This window comes from Symsagittifera roscoffensis, chromosome 1 (genome assembly GCF_963678635.1).
Source record: "Symsagittifera roscoffensis chromosome 1, txSymRosc1.1, whole genome shotgun sequence".
Classification (NCBI taxonomy): Eukaryota; Metazoa; Xenacoelomorpha; order Acoela; family Convolutidae; genus Symsagittifera; species Symsagittifera roscoffensis.
Window position 1 is genome coordinate 15,372,508 of NC_087062.1, and position 21,657 is coordinate 15,394,164.

Below are 21,657 nucleotides of genomic sequence, written 5' to 3' on the forward strand. Positions count from 1 at the left end.
CACCTTAACAATGTAAGCAAAAGTTTTTTCCATTTTGGACAAACATGTTGCTTTTTGTGCCTCAATTTTATTCATTCTTTTTACGCTGAAGGTAGGGCGTTCGCTTTTGTTCTCAAGGACCCCCTCGACCCCCTCACCAACCAAAGGATCCCCTCTTTGCTATCTTTTTTTGATATTCATTTTGGGCAGCCAAAAAAAAATTTCTTCTAAAGGCGCCTTCGGCATCAATATATAATAATTATGAAGGGAGCGCGCGCCAAAAAACGCAACTTTTTGCTCAAAATTGTCCTGAAAGTGTTCAAAAACGGCTTTTTTGACCTATTTTTTCAGAAACTGCCTGAGGGCAAATTTTTTGGTAAAAATAAGGTCTTTATAGAGTTCTGGGAGTGCTCGGAAAATCAATTTGGTCAACCAAAAAAAAGTTCGTCAAAATTTTCAAAACTTTTTTGAAAATACGCCCCCTCCCCTAGCTATACACGTGGGTAATCAACCTTTTTAGCGTTTCGTTGCGAATCTGAGGCATCGTTATTTTCGCATGCTTTTTCATGTTTCAATAAAAAATTTGATTATTTTTTGTACTCAGCTTAAGTTTCTGAGTCATTTGAAGATATGTTCACATAAGAAATCTGTTCACATTAGAGTTTTTAACTACTTAGCTAGATAGTCTTTGATGCAGAAAAAATGATTTTAATTTTTTGCAAAAGCATTTTTGTTATTATAAGCTATCGTTTTGCGTAGATTTTTCATTACCGATACTTTTGCGAACACAAAACAAGCTTAGCAAAGACTTGCACCAAAAACGAATGAAGTTTTATACTCACACACCTGTTCTGAAGTAGTTATTTATAAATTTTGTTGATCATGCAGTCAGTCGTTGGTTTATTTACCCTCTACACTTTCTTACTCTGGTAAGTGAGTCATGTTTAGTTTTCTAATAAATGTGACGGCTGCGAAGCCTTACATAGAAACTCAGTGCACATCTACGTCATTTCATTAGACAGTTTTTTAAGAAAGTGAATTGATTTGTCACCTGCAGGGAGGTATCATAGATAATTTTCGATTCTAATCGATTTTCGTGGTCAAATATGATGCCCTTATAATCGATTATAATTAAATTTTGGGACCACGCAATCGATTATAATCCTTTATAATCAATTATAATTAGTGAAGTTAAATCGATTACAATCCATTTCAAATACATTATAATGGATTATAATCTTTATAATCCATTATAATTAGAGAAATTAAATCGATTACAATCCATTTAAAATACATTATAATGAATTATAATCTTTATAATCCATTATAATTAGAGAAATTAAATCGATTACAATCCATTTCAAATACATTATAATGGATTATAATCTTTATAATCCATTATAATTAGAGAAATTAAATCGATTACAATCCATTTCAAATACATTATAATGAATTATATTCTTTATAATTTTTTTAAAATATTTCTGCAAAACAAGCAGCGTTTTCTGCATTATTCCCAGCCTCGATTTCTTAACCTGCTCAAATTTACTTAATTTTTGCAATATCATAGCCCTCCCACTTTTAACCCAGTTTCTTTCAATTTTAACTCTCAATTTGAACAACCCCAAATTTGCCCCCATCCCTGGCTACTCATACTTATCCTCACACCCACTTCCACCGCCTACCGCCACCTCCCCTGCTCCCATCCCTTTGGGGTGGGGGTAGCACTTACTGCCAGCCTTTGCCCAGTATTCAGGGTAGAGGTAGCACTACTAACCAGCTTTTCTGAGGCGGATTTAAGGGGAGGGGGGCTGGGGCGGACGAATTTACTTATGCATGTCACAACAACCAAGTCTTTTAAACGTGTACCGTGTTTTATGTTTGTAATTCTTATGGGCGTACTTCTCCGGTCGAGTTTTGATTTTAAATACATAACAAAGGCTGCTCGTGTCGTATAAGGGGCGGATATGGGATGTTCTTAAGGGGAGGTTGATTCTCAAAGACTTTTGAAAATCTGGCTGATGTGGTTCCTCGTTGAAGCCATGGAGCGTTATTTGAGCGTTATTTTATTGAGCGTTATTTCGTCAAAAAGAACGCTTATAATGAACTAAGTTTGCCAAAATTTTTGAAAACCTACATTTTACAGATATACAATAATGTTTTGATTTGCTTTAAAAGTTTAGATTTCGGCCTGAAGTCCTTTTGACTGAAAGACCTGTCGGCGTTGATCCAAAATATGCAAACCAGCTGAACTGTTGCCCAGTTAGTGGGAGGACATTCTACCAGACCGAACTTTTACCGGATAAATTAAAACAAGTTAAAACATGTTCCTGAGCAGGGACAGCTCTCGAGTGCAAAAATATATCACTGAGTACCCAAACATGATCCCATCTCTTAGACTTGAAATGTGAACACACAAAGGACACTTTACCTGTAAGTCGTGGTGTCAATCGTAAGCTTAAGTACCACGTCACGAAACGCTACGTTTCAAAGTTCGTATCGTTCGTGTTTGACTTAACCTAAAGATTCTAAAACACGCTTTCTCGAGTGGCATGCCGGATTGCATAAGCTGGGCCATATCGTCATCTGCCAGAGTTATTACAAGATTTCCGCCAAAAATAAGTTTTAGCTGACTCCTCGCAAGAGATGTTTTGAGCGGTTGCGTTTTTTCGTGCTCTTGCTTTAGACATTAAGGAGACAAAAGCTTCATTTCGTTTGTGGCAAGGCTAGGGTTGCACCTATGAAGGCATGAGTCCTTTCAAAATTGGAATAACAGGCTGCGCTTCCTGCTTCTTGTCCTTGTGAAGATTTCCAAAAACCGTTAACGATCGAGTTTTCTAACATTTTCATGTTGTCTGACAGCACTACGGTGGTCCAGAGACTATTCTTGAAATAGAAACTCCCCGTCTTTTTTTTTCGCCAATTGGATGGTAAAAATTTGCAATTTGACCACATTTGACGAGTGGTATCATGTCACTAGTGTTCGCAATCATGTGAACATCGGAACCCACAGTTTTTCGGCGAAAAGTTTGAAAGTGATAGCTGGGTCTCCGGACCTAGTTCCCCTCTAACAATTGATTGACCAATCAAACCTTCAACGGACGTCATCAACAAAGATCGTCTTTGGAAACTTGTTGATAATTCTTTTGACACTACCCTAAATTTTGTAAGTTTTACTCGTGCTCATACAGAGCTAGTTTTTGTTTAGATTCTTTCCATTTCATAAGGGATCGCTTGCGGCTCTTTCAATCATTTGTAACGCTTTCTCGCGTATTGGTTGCGGTTATTGTCCAGCTACAAACATTTCTGTGGTTCTGATGCAATAATAACCGACCCATCTGAAAAAAAAACGGAAAAAGTTGTTATGGCAAAATTATACCCAAAAGATATTGAGTCGTTATCATCTAATAAGAAGGTCAAGTCAAGTATTCGGATTGCAATCTATTCATGGGCCCTTATATTTTTCTTTGCTCAACGAGCCGTATCAAGCGCTTGTCGTTAAAAGGCTATGACGCTAAGTATTCAGTTTTATTTGATAATCGCTATTCATTAATATTGCTGTTTATACCTAAGTTTTTTAGCGAGCAGCACTACGAAAGATTGATTGCTTACGTTCCTTCATTCAAATGTGCTTCTCTGTACTCAAACCGCCTTAACTGTTCTGGACCATTGAAATTAGTTGTGCTGTGTTGTATACGAAAAACCGATGTCGCATCTCCCGGTCAAGCATTGAGCAACCACTGTTTAATGATTTTGAAGTAGATTACTTTGGTCTTTTTATTAAATCATCCGGCGCAGATCGGAAAAAAAAGATGAAAAGTTTTTGTTCCCGCCTTTTACCAGCCGTTCCGTAAAAAATGATGTCGTACCCCCATTAGATACAAGATCTTATTTGATGGGCATATAGCAAATCATCGGGTGCCGCGGTTTGCAAGCCGTCTTTTAGTCCGACAGCGGGTCCAATTATGTTGGCTCGGAAAAAAATCTGCTCCTATGTATCCGATAGTCAACTATGCACGCGTCAACCTTCCTGGCAATTTAGAGGATAAAATTGAAGTTTAACCCACCTTGAGCCCTACACCATAATAAGTCTTGAGAAAGAGTGATCCGCAGTTGCAAACGAGTCTTCAATTCGATATTAGAATCCTGAAAAAGACCGATGAATTTCGCAGTACAGCTTTCTGCATAGTGGAAAGATCATTGAACTCAACGTTTTTTACTCCAGTGAGCTCGGACCTTACCAATCAAAAGGCTCTCACAACTATGCATTTTCTGCTTGGGCAAGATTTAGTCTCTTTTTACTGAGGAGTGTTTTTGACCATACGAAACGGTATATCCGTACACAATGGTACGCGAATGCTCTAAAGTCACGTTGACTGAGGACTCAACAAGCGCAACAAGCGGTTCTGACCACCTGAGTTTGAGCTCAGGACTGGTGATTTCGTTTGGGTAGTTGACTGAACAGCCCTAGTGGCTACTATCCACTCACTCGCATCGTCTCGCTCAATTACGGCAAAAGCCATGTCGCCCGTTCAGCCGGTAAACTCGCAGCAGTCATTCTCCCTGTGGAGGCGGATGATGCTGCCGCTAGTATGGGCTGCATCAACTAGTCTATAACTTCACTCTTTTTTAGACAAGTTGGCTGAGCAGTTTAATTTGAAGTAATGAACAATAGTCGCGTGTTTGAACCCAGTACATCGGCGCGTGTTTGAACCCAATCCGGGCCCATGTTTTATGCAGTGTTTTTGTAGAAACAGTTTTTTTGATTTTTTACTTGATCATGGTCATAACTTATACAAATTTTGACCGTAAAATCACACCTGGGCGCGTCGGTTACCTTAAATAATTTGTAGACAAAATTTAAGGAATTTTCATAGATTATCATGAGAGTTTCTTGGTCGTTTTATTTATATCCTTGCCATCAAGTGAGCAATCAAGTTTGTGAATCATACTTTACTGCCAAATAAAGTGTTAAAAGGTAATTTTTGTACGATTTTGACATTTTGGCTTTCAGAAATGACACAAAGTCTCTACAAAATGTCTCTCAGCCCCTTTTTCTATAAAACTATAATTTTCGCTAAAAAATTGATTGCCGAGTTGAGAGGAAACTTAACGATGAGAAATTTGTAAGTAAGATGTAGCATAAGGTGAATATCGCACACTAGTTTACAGTAGAACCCATAGAAAATTAACTGGTTAACGACAAAAGCAGCAAAAATCATCAAGTTTTTTAGCAAAAGGCTATATAACAAATCAAAAAAAATGATTGAAACAAATAAAATTTTGAGCTCAGAAATCGAAATTATCAAAGCCAGATTTTGAGCAAAATCCTATATAGCAAATCAAGAAAATATTTGATATAAATCAAATGACTACCTAAACCATTTCAAACTGCAACAGAATTTGAATTATTTGGTATTTGTTATACTAGCAGACGCTATAAATATAAAATGAAAAAAAGATGGGCAATGAATAAATGCAACACATACTCATTAAGAAACAAATGAGATTAAGAAGTTTTCAGAAGGCTGTCTCAGTGTCGAGAAACATCAATTTATAAATTTTAGCTTAAGTCTAATTCCGAATGTCCGAACGAGGACTGCTAGCAAGGAGTAGTCTAATAAATGAAAGTTTCTTGGACGTTTCCTTGGCAAGAATGTTTAAGTAATCAAACAATCTGAAAAAAAAACTTAGAAAACTTGCATTGATTTTTTTCTGAATGACAATCATTTTTTTCTTCTAACCTTGTAACCATTTGATTCTGATTTTAAATAATTCATCATGTGAAAAATATCTGATAGGAAGAATTTTTGCGATGTCCCATGGGCAGATAGTATATAATAAAAAAATTTACCTCTGGTGAAACTCGGTCATGTTTTAGTGCATTTGAGCTCGGAGCCACAACCAATGCCAGTAAGTAGTCAAAAATTTACTAAATAGTTGCTAAAGTGTTCAGAGTGCAGGCAAAAAAAATCGCAAAGCCGTCCAGTTAAAGTACTGCGGACACTCGTCGAAAAATTGAGACCGAACCCCTGCAAAGTATTAAAGAAAAAAAAACTTTTCTCAAAGAGCGTTTCTTTATTGCTCTAATGATGAGTTTTTTCCTACGTAATTTAATCTGTATTTGGTATTCAGCTGCTAAGATTGAAACAGAACAGCCTGACGAAGACGAGTTAAACAAGCCTTTCCTGATTGGAATGATGCTTATTGCAGTTGCTACTTTCATCGTAGTAACATGTCTCCTTGTCTCCTACTGCAACCATGCCAGGTGGGTTGAATTTTCAGACAATTACTCGCTACTCATGGATTTTTTTCAGACAATTCCGTTCCTTATTTTGAGTAGTCTATTTTTCAGTTTATTTTCGACCTGTTATCTACAACGTGTTTTCTTTTTTACAAGCTGCGTGCTATACATAAACTAAAAATTTTGATTAACAATCGAAAAAATGTAGTTTTCAGTACTAATTTTCAGTAATTAACTTGAACAGAATTGTAAGTTGTTTTAATTTTCTACGCTGCTGTTTATTGCAAATCATGACAATAAACAAAAAATGATCTTCAATTTTCTGGAGGTAAAATATTCCAGTTTATAGAGAAAGAACGTGATCAAAGGTAGCTCGACCCCCTGCCGACTCATAGGGTCCCTCTTTGTACTATTTTGAGATAGGATCTTTTTAGTGCTTTGGAAAAAATCAAAAATCAAATTAGTTGACCTATAAAAAAGTCGACAAAATGTTCGACATTTTTTGAAAATCCCCCCGCCCCTCGAGAAAATCCTAGATCCGCCCCTGACAAGGGCGGATATAGAAAGAGGCATATCTTCAAAAAAAGTTTTAAAATTTTGTCGATCATTGTTAAGGTCTCAGATCACTAATGAAACCCGATTTTGCGAAAATCTTTTGACCGGAAATGCATGTCAAAAAAAAATTTTCAGGCAAGCTCTCCCCTTTAAAATTAGCATACACTGCGCCTGTATAGTGCACTGCTCCATGCACAGTCTACTACAACTCAACAACTCCAGACTGATTGTGTGTTACAGGCAAATACGTATGCAACAACCAGCAACGACAAAAAAAAATTCAGCACACAGAAATTACAAATTTACAAACAGAAAAAGAAGAATTTTTTATCAGCTCTTGTAACAAAACAAGGAAACTGATTCAATCTAAAACTTTGAAATACAACAGAGTCCTTTCATTTTTAAATTTACTGGCACTCAGTTTTTCAACGTGCCTAAAATTAGCAAGAAAAGCTTCCTGATCTGCTTAAAAAAATCCTGGGAGCTAATAGCAAAACATTGAAAAATTGTGAGTGTTTTTGTTTGGTTGGTTATTAATTTTACCAGTTTAACAAACTTAACGTCCTCATTACCTCAATAGTTCTGGTAACTGATGTAATGTTTCACGTCCTAATTTCGTGAAAAGAATTTCTCTCACTCTAGTACTAGAGAGACTAATACATGTTTCCAGAGAACTCTGATATTTTGTTTACATCTGAGACTTGAAATTAAAAATTTATAATTACTTGGTTTCTCTTCTAGTGCTAGTTTAAGATCTACGAAGAAACATAAACCCTCCCAGAAACACCAGTCGCCAAGCATTCGACAGCTGAACAACCCGGTCAACAACAAGATCACGCATTTTAAAAGCAACGAACTCATCGACAGCAAATGAGAGCAATTGGAACTCTCCAATCGAACAACAGCAACACGCGACAGTTACTCCACAACTAAGTAGTTTTGCAGCATTACATTATCCTCCACTCAGTTTGGCGCCACACACAAAAACGTCGTTAAAGCGCCGTGATTGGTACCAGCATCAATATCAACAACCAGGCAGTCATCACTACTGCCAAAGTTCTAGCTTGAACTCCGATGCCAAAAACTTAACCCTTTTGAAAAACTTGACAACAAATTGCGCTCATCAGGCTATCGACGGATACTCATGCAACAGCGGTATTTTTGCAAATGCTCTTCAAGAACTTGAGATACGATTTGAAAGCAGACATAAATGTGTGCCAATACATAAACAAACTACAGCTAACCCGGGTGTCTGCGAATCAAAATAAGCAACCGTTTTTGGAGATTTCATAATTCGTTAGCAATTTTGTGGAAACGTGTCAAATGCTTGAGTTTACGGACAAGCAAAACTGTAAATTTTCTGGAAAGTTGGTAGCCAACAAAATTCTGCCGTTTGAGCCACTTCACTGGACCCGATATGTAATTAACAACAACATTCAGCTGCCTCGCCTCATTATATCAATTCCAGTCAATAGCCTAGAAATTTAAGTTTAGCCTGTGACTATTTCAATCAGGCGAGTTTCTTTTTTTCGTATAGTGAAGAACGAAACAGTGAACATTAAAACATCTAAAATTGCGGCAGCTAGACTCCAGTACCAGAATTTTGGAAAACACAAAAAGAGCTCAAAATGATCCTGTGTTTTTATGATACGGATCATCCACTCGCACATCATTTTCAACAGAAATACTTTCCAATTGACGACAAGAGAAAAATTGGACACCAGATGTTTTTATCTGAATTGTCCTGAACAACTCATGGTAAGATTTAAAACCCAAAGCAACACGCTTCCTTTGCAGCAGACAGCATCACATAAGCATTCATCAACGGCAAAACTAGAACAGCTGTCTCCACTAACCACAGCAGCCGCCTTCAGATAGATCGGAGGAAATAAAACCATTCAACGACAGCAGAAACGCTTCTCGAGTTCGAGGCTTCTTCATGCAACTGTAACTATTTGTTCTAGAATAAAAACTTTTTTTTTACTTTACACGCCATTTCGAACGTGATAGTTATCTGCTTTAATTGACATTCGTCTTGCTTCAGCTGGAAAGAAGCCTCAAAAACAAAGATATTTTTATCCCGGGAGTTCAAGACTTGAAGCGCACCAAGGCACCGCCAGTTAAACTGACCACCCTCACGTTAGGAAATATCAGCGTAGAATCTTTAAGTGCTCAGCAAACTAAACCTAGAGGAAGTTCAACCAGAGTACTTGACAAGCATCTGCCTTAGCTACAACCATCTAAAAGACTTAAAATATCCAGATGTCGACAACAACCAAGTCTTAATTCTCAATGGAACGGACCACCCTGACCTTTTTACATCTAAAACAACAACATAAAGACTCAAAAACACACCGCATGAAATTTCTCTGCTATTTGGTTGGACAATTCGTGAAAAACTCAAAAAAATAGAGCTCCCAATCTACTCTTCTCTCTCATCAGAGCTATCCGCGAAAACGCAGAGCTCTCCGAATAACTAACATTTACTTGGGGAATGGAACTCTGCGTTACCTCTGCGGAAGAAACTCTCTCCAAAGATTAAAAAACACGTTTTCGACTTTTTAGCACACTGTCATACCTACACGGAATGACCGTACGATGTTGAAACTCCGTGGAAGCCATTTGCCTTCATTCTGATTCATTCTCACATTTTCTTTGATGCGACTCAACGCTCCGACAAGCTTTCATTGTACACGGATTCGATCACAACTGCTGGTATGAAGAGCTACATTCGTAACCTTCTATGCAAAGAACATGCCTCAACAGAATGTGAACTGTCTGAAAATAGAATGATCAACTAAGTAAACCTTGAAACGCCGCAGAGTATCAATCAAGATAGTGAAGTTCAAAAATGTTTGAGGACGGAAAAATCCCCCTTGCATGGACTTTGAAAAATTGCGGACACTGTTTATAACCACCCAGCTAGTTTTTTTACGAGTATACTGGGTGATTTTTGGCTCTATATAACCGCTAAGCGTGGAACATCAAAAGCCAATGTCCACAGACCAAATCACTCACCGACTCCCGCGAAACTCAGGGACCCCTTCAGATTACCCACCCGAGTATACCCGAAGTCCACTCCAAGCTGACTCTTGGATTCTTTTAGCTGGATAAAAAAAATATTGGCGTATTTCGGCTTCTCTCAAGTAAAAGAATCTTGGTTTCTCTCAACTATGTAAAATATAGAACAAATATTACGAGCGACAATGCCATCAACTGAACCCAAGAATTCTAACCTGAATTTATCCACTACCATCATTTGGATTTTCATCAGAAGAATCATTCGTTTTTCAACAATCTGGTTTTTGACATTTTTCGACAAGCATCTCATCTCGAACAAACAATATGGAGTGGTTCTTGTCTGCATGACTACTCGGGCAGTGCATCTGCAAATGTGTCGGGATCTATAACAGACGCATTTCTAACAGCCCTCCGCCGCAGAAAAGAAAAGATGATCATCCTCGACAGCTCCGAAACACTTTTTGCAAGAGTCTATCTTAAACTTGCTTTCCAGTCAGGTTTTGACCTTGAACACTCCGCTTATTTTAGGTGGACAACCCGTTCGACTTTAAGAAAATCTAAGTCGTTCGCGTTGATTTCCAGATCTCATCAGACGATCGTGTAGCATAACAAAACAACAATCGAACACACCGTAAAGCTGTTCAAGTCCCAATAAAATGCCTTGTCCTTGTGTATCCAGACAAATACATCCAGCAGTCGGCAACAAAAATCAGCAATCAAATTGATTTGTCATCTTTAACGCCAACAGCTTGACCTGTAAGGAAGGAAAACTTGCCAGCATTGTTTTTCTAAACAGCAACCAAATCCTAGGCTACACAAGTGCGACATACTCCAACAAGGATACCCGAAATTTAGAAAAAAAATTTATTGCCTGAAGACTTCAACATCAGAACCCTGATACCCAGCAACAGTGTTTTCTTCTCGGGAGCGTATTCTCATTATGCTGATTAAACTTATAATATGCGCTCAACTTCTCCATCTGCAATTATTATGCAATTGTGACTCCAACATGCATTTTCTTGTATAACGACATTGACTTGCCAATCTTCTTAGTTCTTTAGATTGCATCTCCTTAAAAGCAGACTTCTCTTGGCAAAATAATCAGAAGAACGTCGCGGAAACATTGAATAAAGACTCAAAACACCAAGTTAATATAATTTTGACAGCCGTTGAAACTCCATCTTAACAGAAGATAAACTCCATCTTAACAGCCTAGAAACCTCATTTCGACCACAAACAGGTTACTTACAGACAATTGATGAAAACCAAGCTAAGACACTCGCCTCAAAAAGGCTTAGAAAAAGACTAAGGGACACCCCACCTTCAACCCTCTCTCAGTTTTTTTGCGATTGCAAATTAGGACTGGCTGTACCGTGCACTGTTTTTTGAAGAGTCTACTGCAAATAGGCAAATTTGTATGCAACGACCAGAAACCACACGAGTTTGTCAATTCGCAAGTTTCTTATAACCAGAACGTTTATCTGACTCAGAATCATCAAAACTAAAACCAATTTAACTTTTTATTGGCACCTGTAATAAAACAAGGAGAGTAAACATTACAAATGCTTGAAATATAGCTAAATCTCTACGTTTTCGAGTTTTGAAACGTTTTTTGGGTTGGTTGTCAAAAAAAAGATGTCGAAAAATTCCAATGAGGGACCCTTTGAGGGGTCGCATCCCTGCCCGGGTTTATCAAAATGCTAATCCTTTATATTTTTTATGTTTCAAAGCGGACTTTTTTTGTAAAGTTCATTTTTACCCTAAAGTTTATGGGTTGTGTTCGTAACGGAACTAAAGTAACCAAGACCTGGGTTTAATCAAAGAAGCTATCAGGGTTGAAAGCTGTTTGAAACACCATGTATAGGAAACGAACTGAATTGTTTTAGATTTGTCTTACACAAACGATATAACGGAAGTATCGAAGTTTTGAGTTTTGGAAAAAGCTTATTGAACAAATTTTAAAATTTGAAAAGGTAATTACTTAGGCGTTGAATCAGCCATAAACAAAGTTCCATTCAAAGGTACAGTTGTTTTGAAGGTTTTCGAAAAAAATTATCCAGTGATTTGGTTATGCACACAAAAAATCAAAACGTGCAATTAAAAAATTTCGAAACTGTGTTTTAGTACAAAATACGTTTTGTAGATTAAAGAAAAACACGTTTTTTTCGAACTTTTTTGAAATCACATCCAATCCAGCCATAAAAAAAATGCTAGTCATACTTTTTCTATATATGGAATTTGTATGATTAATATTTTGCTACACCGACCGATTTTCCATACACCTAGTTTACATGTTTATAGTTTTTACACCTAGAATTGTATAATTAAATTTACTGGTCTATATGGAGGTCATTCCGCGTGAAAAGAGGAGTGGACGTCCCCTTCACCCCAAACTTCCTAAATAACTCCCTGAAAGTGTGGGATATATATGCTTTGGTTGGTTTTGTTTATTCAGACCGATTTTAAAAATTTGCTGCATGGGGAGAGTGATCCCTTGACGTCCGCGGGTAATCGGAAGTGGCACGCACACCACTATACTAACTTTACTATATGGTCCCTCTGAATCGAGTCTGAATCTCGTGTTACACTATCCAGTATTACGAAATCGTTCCAAACTGAATTGATGCAAGCTAATTAGTCGTCCTTATTCCACATGCAGTCAAAATTTCATTTTCCGAAAACTATTTCAAAAAAATAAAGGGCAGTCGAAAAAAATAAAGGGCTTTGCCCTAATTTCTGAGCAGTCATTTCTATGATATGAGCGAAAAAAAAGAAAAAAAATTCTTATTTTTCCTCTCTTTCTTTGCTAGGTTTTCATGCGCCTTTTGCTATTGAACTCCACGCTCTTTTCACTGTAAAGCGTTTTATCCGTCGAAAGTAATCGAAGAGGCTAAAACGGGAAACGGGAGGGGGCAACATTTGCGGTTTAAACTTGCCTTGATGCGAGTTTTCTTGAAACGATTTTTCAAGAGAGCTTTAAGCAAAAGGATGAGCTGACTGCGATTAATCATGAGACTGATAAATAATTGAAAATATCATTTGTTGCAACAGGACTCAGGCGCCGAGAAGTGTAAAATCAGATCAGCCAGACGAATACCCCTTATGATTCGTAAGTAATGAGGACTGCTGTTATGAGCGAAGGTCAGACTCGTAAATAACTTATCTGTAATAAAAATTAGCTTGAAACTTTCAAATTTCAGAGTATTGGGTTAAGTTAGGATGAAAACACATTGTGAAATTATTTTTGTCCGTTCTCCCCGAGAATAACCATCTAAATTGACAAATAAAGTGCTTGCCAATATTTTTTTAGCGCGAAAACGTCAATTGCGGATCCGAATGACTACGTCAATCACCCAAAAAGCGGCAACCACGAAACAGGGCAGCTCTCAACAGAACAAACAGAGCAGCTCTCAGAAAAAACAGAACAGGGCAGCTTTCAAGGAGGTTCTATTAAATCGGGTTGCAATGCCCACAGTAACTACCCGGTTGTCCATTCGGGTTAAATTGATTCTGATTATACTGATTATCATAAATACAGCAGATATAAACATTATAGAGAATTATGTAAACAACAGGTTTGGATAAGAATTTAGTTAGTTTGAAATTTGATTATAGCGAAACTGGACTCATGTTGGTTACAAAAGCTTTGAAAATATATAAAATGACATTGTTTTTCAGAACAAGAGTTAATAATCTGTCTTGTCTTCTCCCAACTTGTGACAAAAAATTTATTCAGCGACATATTCCTGTTTTTCAGAAAAGTCTTTAATAATTTTTTCTACCAGCTGAAAGAACTTAATGTCGGGACTAATCTTTTACCAGACCAAATTTTTATCATCAAAATCAAAAAATGAGTCGTTTAGCAGACCAATGTAATAAAACTGATCCATAATTGATTGACAGACGTAAAAACACGCTCACTTTTTGGTCAATCTTACCTATATTAAACGATTTGTCAACAAAACTGCAAACTTCAGAAACATAATAGTCTAATTTAGCGGCAAAACACAAAGTTTACGCGCACAATAACACTCGTATCGCATGTTTGCGCAGCGGAGCAAGCAATCGCTAGTCGCCAATACAGTGCCGAAAATTAAGGATAATTGAAGTATTTGAGTTCTGTTTGCAAATTGCTGACAATTTTTTGTTGGAGCAAAACCGAGAAGAAAATTCAAGTTAAATGTTTGTTCAGAAATAATTAAGGCGCCGCGCTTGGGGAATTTTTGTTTGTTCAAAAGCGGCATCAATTAATGTGACCATTTTTGATCACTTCCAATGACTTGATTTGATTTACTTGTCACTGATTTGGAATCAGTAAAAACAGTTTTCGAAATTTATTTCGGAACTGTTGAACTACAATTTTTTTGGCATTGTTGTAGATCGGCACTGTTGTACTGACCCGTTTTAAATTAGCGGTCTGACTTGCTAATTTTTCTGAGTCTGCTAAAAAGGTTGGTCTGCTAACCGGTCTGCTAAAATCCTTAGCACCGTTATTGTCGTTTGCTGAAGTATTAAATTATTCTTCACTTGTGATCGTTTTGTTAAATTTCGATATGTTTACAAGTTATGATTTGTCATGGTGGGTATTCACAAGCACCAAAAAGAAAAGTCAGTCCCATTTGTTCTAGAATAAAAAGTCAAAATTTGAGTTATAAAAAAAAACAAATCAATTGACCAAAGACTACTAAGCCGACTATTTCAAGCTTTTGGCTTAAAGTCACCTGATAGCGCGCTATGTGCGCATCGCCGCTTTGCGGCGATTAACGGCTTTGAATTTTTTATAGAGTCAACTCCGCGGTTTAGTTTTCTGCTGTTTGAACAGTAGTTATTTAATTTATTAATTCTCCCTATTGCAATTCAACGAATCAGAAAATGAATTAAATAATTTTGGTATAGATGGCATCAGTTTTTTATTTTGGAACAATGGGACTTCACTATTTGCCATGATTGACCAAATTGAGATAAGTAAAACGCGCAAAAATTCCAACTCTTGATATCAAGAAGCAAATGAGGCGAATTAGTTTACCTCAGAAATCATTCAAAATTGAACTGAGGCACGCTAATTGGACCAAACTTAGTGATAATACATGCATCATTTATCACGTTTTAGCATACTTTGGTTGTGGGGGAATAATTTTTCTTTTTCAGAATTAATTTTAGAAAATTGAAGTTGCAACTTAAAAACGCAGTTGAAACATTCGAGGTTTGACTGAAATTTGGATTGAAGGTGAAAGTTATGAAAGACAGCAAGGCCCAAAAAAGATCGAAGGCGATTCAATCTCAAAAAATACTCATCTACTCGTTTAAGGATTTTCGCATGACATCTATGTCGAGGAAAAATTTCAAATTTTCAGTCAGACAGTATTTTGAGAAAAATAGTTTTTCTGTCCAATGCGCCACTGATCGACTGTAGACTTGCTGTGCGCAAAATTAACTGCGCAGCCGGGAACTTGTTTCTGTCGATTTCATAACTCTAACAACCGTCTCAAGCACTAAGATTTTTAAATATTTTTAACGAAGTAGATCAAGAAAAATTTGACGAAACGGACCCGTTTATGAAAAGCGGCCAAATAAAATCCAATTTTCAAATCCAAAAAAATTACACTCTAGACAGGAATTTTGTTTCAATTAAATATTTCTTAACATCTATTAAAATACTTTTTTTTCAAAATTTCAAATTGTACTTTTTGACAGTCGGGCGAGAAGTCAAATTTTTTATCATTAGTTCCATTCATGGAAACATTCAATCGCGGTGAAATAACAATCTGAAACATCTGGGAACATAACTCGGAGGTTAATTCTTGAAGCATGTTGAATGATTTTTGATGCATTGATCAAGACATGTTCAGTTTCAAATTCAGCTGTTGAATATAAAAATGACCAGATGCAACGAAAATCATTTGAGAATCGGGTGTTTTACGCGTTGAAAGTAAACTTCAGGAAAACCAACTAATTGAAATTACAATAAAGTGTTTTCAAAATAACAATTAAAAATTAAGCTAAACGCAAGAAAATAATTTTTGCGATAATTGATTGAATTGAATTCCCCGCCCCTGTTTCTCAAGTTTGGAATAATTTTTAAACAATTGCTTTGCTTTTCTTCGTAAGTGCATTCATACAAAAGTGCATCCATGTTTTGTTAGTACTGAACTTAGCGCTGAATAGATTTATTAGTTATACTTAAATAAATAAAGATGGGTATGCCATTTCACTGTGTATTTTGATTTGTTTTATCTGGACTTTTTTTTTACTGAAGGGGATATAATGTGAGGTTAGAAATATTTTTCCAATAGTTTGATAATTTGATCCTCTTTTAAATGGTTAATGATAGCGTAAATAGCGCTAATATTCTGCGCTTCATAGTTTGTTGATAGATATGCTTTATGGTTTGTTGATCCGAGGTGCTAGTGGAAAGGAACTAGCTAGGGCGTATATTATTTTTCTGAAACTTTTTTCATGCCAATTTTGACCCTTTCAAGAAAAGTTAATTAAGTTGAAATGTAGTGTCATATCAAAGCTTTATTATTTGTTGCTTTCCGTTTATCTTTAAATTGAAGTTCTTAATGCTAAGTTTTACAATTGTTCCAACTAGAGTTACAATGATATCAGGCTTATTTTTTAAAAAATTTTCTCGCTTTTTTTCAGGAAACAAATAGCAGGAATTTTCTTGCAGGAATTGTGAAAAGTTATAAGCTTTTCAATATGGACTTTCCATAAAGTTTTTTTGTTTCTGAACGTTTTTGATGTAATTGATTCGGTTGATTGGAACCCTCTGTGCTAAATGTCTTGTACAGCAACTGGCTGAGATATAATTTGTGACTATTTAACAGTTTTTGTTGATTTTTTTGATCCCACAAACAAAACAAAAGAGGAAAAAATTCAAAATTTTGTTTGGTTTATTTTTTCTCTTAAGACTGGAGACAATTTTTGATCTATTAACTAGCCATTTTTAAAGGAAAAATTCAAATCCTATAAAAACGGTAATATCTGAGAATAGTTTTAAAAAAACGACGGCTAGTGATTGTATCATAAATTTTCATAATTTCATGTTAATTCTTGGCACGTTAAATTTTAACCTCCAGAAATGGGCGGAGTGGTACACTCAGCTGCGCACACATTAAAACAAATTGAAAGGCTGAAATGAAACACGAAACAGTTTTTAGAAAAATTGTCGAAGTTTTCAGAAAAACTTTAACCCAACATCGATCGAGATTGATATTAACCGAACACGCATGAACATAAAAGCCTCCATCGAGTACTTTGTGATATTAGTGATAAAAAGAATGTAATGATATATTCTTATCTTTTTTAAGCGGCCTGACTAAAAATGCTTCGCTTTCATTTATACCATAGCGGAGAAAAATGCTTCGAATTCATACAATTCTCTAGACTATAAAATGTACGAAAATAGCACGAGAAGCATTTTTTCCAGTAGTAATCAAAAAGGCTATCAGGATTGAAAGCTGTTTAAAACACTTTGCATAGGAAATGAACTGAATTGTTCAAGATTTGTCTTACACAAACGAGATAATGGAAGTATCGAAGTTTTGAGTTTTGGAAAAAAAATTATCGAAGAAACTTTAAAATTTGAAAATATAATTATTTAGGCGTTGAATCATGTTCCATTCAAATACAGTTCCATTCAAAGGTACAGTTGTTTTGAAAGTTTTCGAATAAACTATCCCATGACATGGTTTTGCACACAAAAAATCAAAACATACACTTAAAAAATTTCGAGTACAAAATACGTTTTGTAGATAAAAAGAAAAACACGTTTTTTTTCGAGCAATTTCAAAATCATATCGAGTCATCAAAAAAATGCTAGTCATACTTTTTCTATATATGGAATTTGTATGGTTAATGTTTTTCATAAATTTTTGTTTTGTTTTTGACGATATTCCGACCGATTTTCAATACACCAAGTTTATATGTTTTTAGTTTATACACCTCGAACTGTATGATTAAAGTTACTGGTCTATGGAGGTCGATTGGCGTGAAAAGAGAAGTGGACGTCTCGTTCCCCCTACTCCCTAGATAACTCCCTGAAAGTGTGGAATATATATGCTTTGGGTGGTTTTGTTTATTCAGACCGATTTGCTGCATAAAGAGAGTGATCCCTTGATGTCCGCGTGATATCGGAAATGGTATGCACACCACTATGCTAACCTGACTCTATGGTCTCTCTGAATCGAGTCTAAGTCTCGTCTCGTGTTACACTATTCAGTATTACGAAATCGTTCCAAACTGAATTGATGCAAGCTAATTAGTCGTCCTTATTCCACATTAAGTCAAAATTTGTTTTTCCGGAAACTATTCTAGAAAATTAAAGGGCAGCCGAAACATTCAGAGCTTTGCCCTAATTTCTGAGCAGTCATTTCTCTGATATGAGCAAAAAAAAAGAAAAAAAATCCTTATTTTTCCTCTCTTTCTTTGCTAGGTTTTCATGCGCCTTTTGCGTATTGAACTCCACGCTACTTTCACTGTAAAGCGTTTTATCCGTCGAAAGTAATCGAAGAGACTGATACGGGAAACGGGAGGGGGCAACATTTTCAGTTTAAACTTGCATTGATGCGAGTTTTCTTGAAACGATTTTTCAAGAGAGCGTTAAGCAAAAGGATGAGCTGTTTCTGATAAATGAGACTGACGAATAATTGAAAATGTCATTTGTTGCAACAGGGCTCAGGCAGTTGAATCAAATCAGGCAGACAACGGAGGCATTCATGATGTGTAAGTACTGAGGACTGCTGTTATGAGCGAAGGTCAGAATCGTAAAGAAAATATCAGTAATAAAAAAAATATTCTAATTAGCTTGAAACTTTCAAATTTCAGAGTATTTGGTTCAGTTAGGCTGAAAACACATTGTGAAAACATACTTGTCTGTTCTGCCCGAGAATAACCATCTAAATTGACGAATAAAGTGCCTATCATTATATTTTTAGGCCGGACGCGGGGTATGTACCTTCGGAAATCTACAAAAATCCTCCCAACGGGCCGAGCAGCGCCAATAGCGAAACACTTGGCAACCACGGTCTAACACTAGAGGGCGGCTTTCAACGGAGTTCTTTTAACTCGGGTCGTGAACCCCACCCACAGTAACTACCGTCCATTTGAATCGGGCCATTCGGAATAAACTTGGTCCATTCGAATTAAATTGATTCTGATTATAATGATTATCATAAATACAGCAGATATCAACATTATAGAGAATCATGTAAACAACAGGTTTGGATCAGAATTTAGTTAGTTTGAAATTTGATTATAGCGAAACTGGACTCATGTTGGTTACAAAAGCTTTGAAAATATATAAAATGACATTGTTTTTGAGAACAAGAGTTAATAATCTGTCTTGTCTTCTCCCAACTTGTGACAAAAAATTTATTCAGCGACATATTCCTGTTTTTCAGAAAAGTCTTTAATAATTTTTTCTAACAGCTGAAAGAACTTAATGTCGGGACTAATCTTTTACCAGACCAAATTTTTATCATCAAAATCAAAAAATGAGTCGTTTAGCAGACCAATGTAATAAAACTGATCCATAATTGGTTGACAGACGTAAGAACACGCTCACTTTTTGGTCAACCTTTCCTATATCAAACGATTTGTCAACAGAACTGCAAACTACAGAACCATAATAGTCTAATTTAGCGGCAAAACACAAAGTTTACGCGCGCAATAACACTCGTATCGCATGTTTGCGCAGCCGAGCATGCAATCGCTAGTCACCAATACAGTGCCAAGAATTAAAGATATTTGATGTATTTCAGTTCTGTTTGCAAATTGTTGACAATTTTCTTGAATACCGTTTTGATTTTGAGCAAAACCGAGAAGAAAATTCAAACTTGTTCAGAAATAATTAAGACGCCTTGGGGAATTTTTGTTTGTTCAAAAGCGGCATCAATTAATGTGACCATTTTTGATTTTCAACTTCCAATGACTTGAAGCATTTCTTTCACGAACTACATTTTCTTTTTTGGCCCTGTTGTAGGTCGGCACTGTTGTTCTGCCCCGTTTTAAGTTAGTGGTCTGACTTGCTTTTTTCTCTGAGTCTGCTAAAAGGTTGGTCTGCTAACCGGTCTGCTAAAATCCTTAGCACCGTTAATGCCGTTAATGCCGTTTGCTGAACTATTAAATTATTCTACTCTTGTGCTCATTTTGTTAAATTTCGACATGTTTACAAGTTATGATTTGCCGTGGTGGGTATTCACAAGTACCAAAATGAAAAGTCAGTCCCATTTGTACTAAAATAAAAAATCAAAAATTGAGTTATAAAAAAATAAATCATTTGACCAAAGGCTACTAAGCCGACTATTTCAAGCTTTTGGCTTTAAGTCACCAATAGGCGCGCTATGCGCGCATCGCCGTTTTGCCGCGATAAACGGCTTTGAATTTTTTATAGAGTCCCACTGTCTATTGGGCAGCTTGCTACACTTTGGCCGGCTGAGGTGGTCACTATTCCGCGGTTTAGTTTTCTGCTAATTGAACAGTAGTAAATTAACTTATTTATTCTTTCTATTACAATTCAACGAATCAGAAAATGAATTGAGTAAGTTTGGTACAAATGAGACCAGTTTTTATTTTGGAACAAAGGGACTTCACTATTTGCCATGATTGACCAAATTGAGATAAATAAAACGTGCAAAATTTCCAACTCTTGATATCGTGAAGCAAATGAGGCGAATTAATTTGCCTCAGACATCATTCAAAATTGAACCGAGACACGCTAATTGGACCAAACTTAGTGATAATGCATGCATCTTTTATCGCGTTTTAGCATAATTTGAGTGTAGGGGAATAGTTTTTCCTATAATGAATTATTTTTAGAAAATTGAAGTTGCAACTTAAAAATGCAGTTGAAACATTCGAGGCTTGACTCAAATTTGGATTGAAGGTGAAAGTTATGAAATACAGCAAGGCCCAAGAAAGATCTAAGGCGATTCAATATCAAAAATACTCATCTACTCGTTTAAGGATTTTTGCATGACATCTATGTTTGGGGGAAAAAATTTCAAATTTTCAGCGAGACAGAATTTTGAAAAAATTAGTTTTTCTGTTCAATGCCCCACTGATTGACTGTAGATTTGCTGTCCGCAAAACTAACTGCGCAGCCGGAAACTTGTTTCCGTCGATTTCATAACACTAACAACGGTCTCAGGCACTAAGAATTTAAAAAATTTTGAACGAAATAGATCAAGAAAAATTTGACGAAACCGACCCGTTGATAAAAAACGGCCTAATAAAATCCAATTTTTAAATCCAAAAAATCACTTTCTAGAAAGGAATTTTGTTCCAATTAAATATTTCTTAACAACTATTAAAATACTTTTTTACATAATTTCAAATTGCGTACTTTTTGACAGTTATTCGGGCGAGAAGTCAAATTTTTTATCATTGGTTCCACTCATGGAAACATTCAATCGCGGGGAATCACAATCTTAAACATCTGGCAACATAACTCGGAGGTTAATTCTTGAAGCATGTTGAATGATTGTTGATGCATTGATCAAGACATGTTCAGTTTCAAATTCAGCTGTTGTAAACTTCACGAAAACCAACTAATTGAAATTCCAATAACGTGTTTTCAAAATAACAATAAAAAATTCAGCTAAACGCAAGAAGATAGTTTTTGCAATAATTGATTGCAACTTTTTTTTCAAGAATTTGGTAGAAGTATAATGCTGATTTAATATCCGGTCAAACGAACAAAATTGGAAACTTCAAAAGCATTTTCTCAAATTGGGTTGAAATTGATGTAAAATTGATTGGAAATGTGATCGGAATAAAGCAAGCTAAAAGTTTATCAAATTATCATGATGCAATTTGTTTTGCGAAATTCGGAACCAAAGTTCTATTCCACAAAT

General features: G+C 36.1%; 2 protein-coding genes across 4 annotated transcripts in view; one reads left to right on the forward strand and one right to left on the reverse strand.

Annotated features, from left to right (window-relative positions):
• Nucleotides 1-21,657, reverse strand: part of LOC134849099 (coiled-coil domain-containing protein 181-like) — a 479,610-nt gene that overhangs the window by 58,183 nt on the left and 399,770 nt on the right. The window lies entirely within an intron of this gene.
• On the forward strand, nucleotides 734-19,150 carry LOC134842529 (uncharacterized). The gene is made up of 5 exons (XM_063858950.1): nucleotides 734-908; nucleotides 5,861-5,892; nucleotides 6,115-6,247; nucleotides 18,476-18,526; nucleotides 18,739-19,150. The coding sequence occupies exons 1-5, from the start codon at nucleotides 862-864 to the stop codon at nucleotides 18,893-18,895; spliced, it is 420 nt and encodes a 139-aa protein (XP_063715020.1). The 5' UTR covers nucleotides 734-861; the 3' UTR covers nucleotides 18,896-19,150.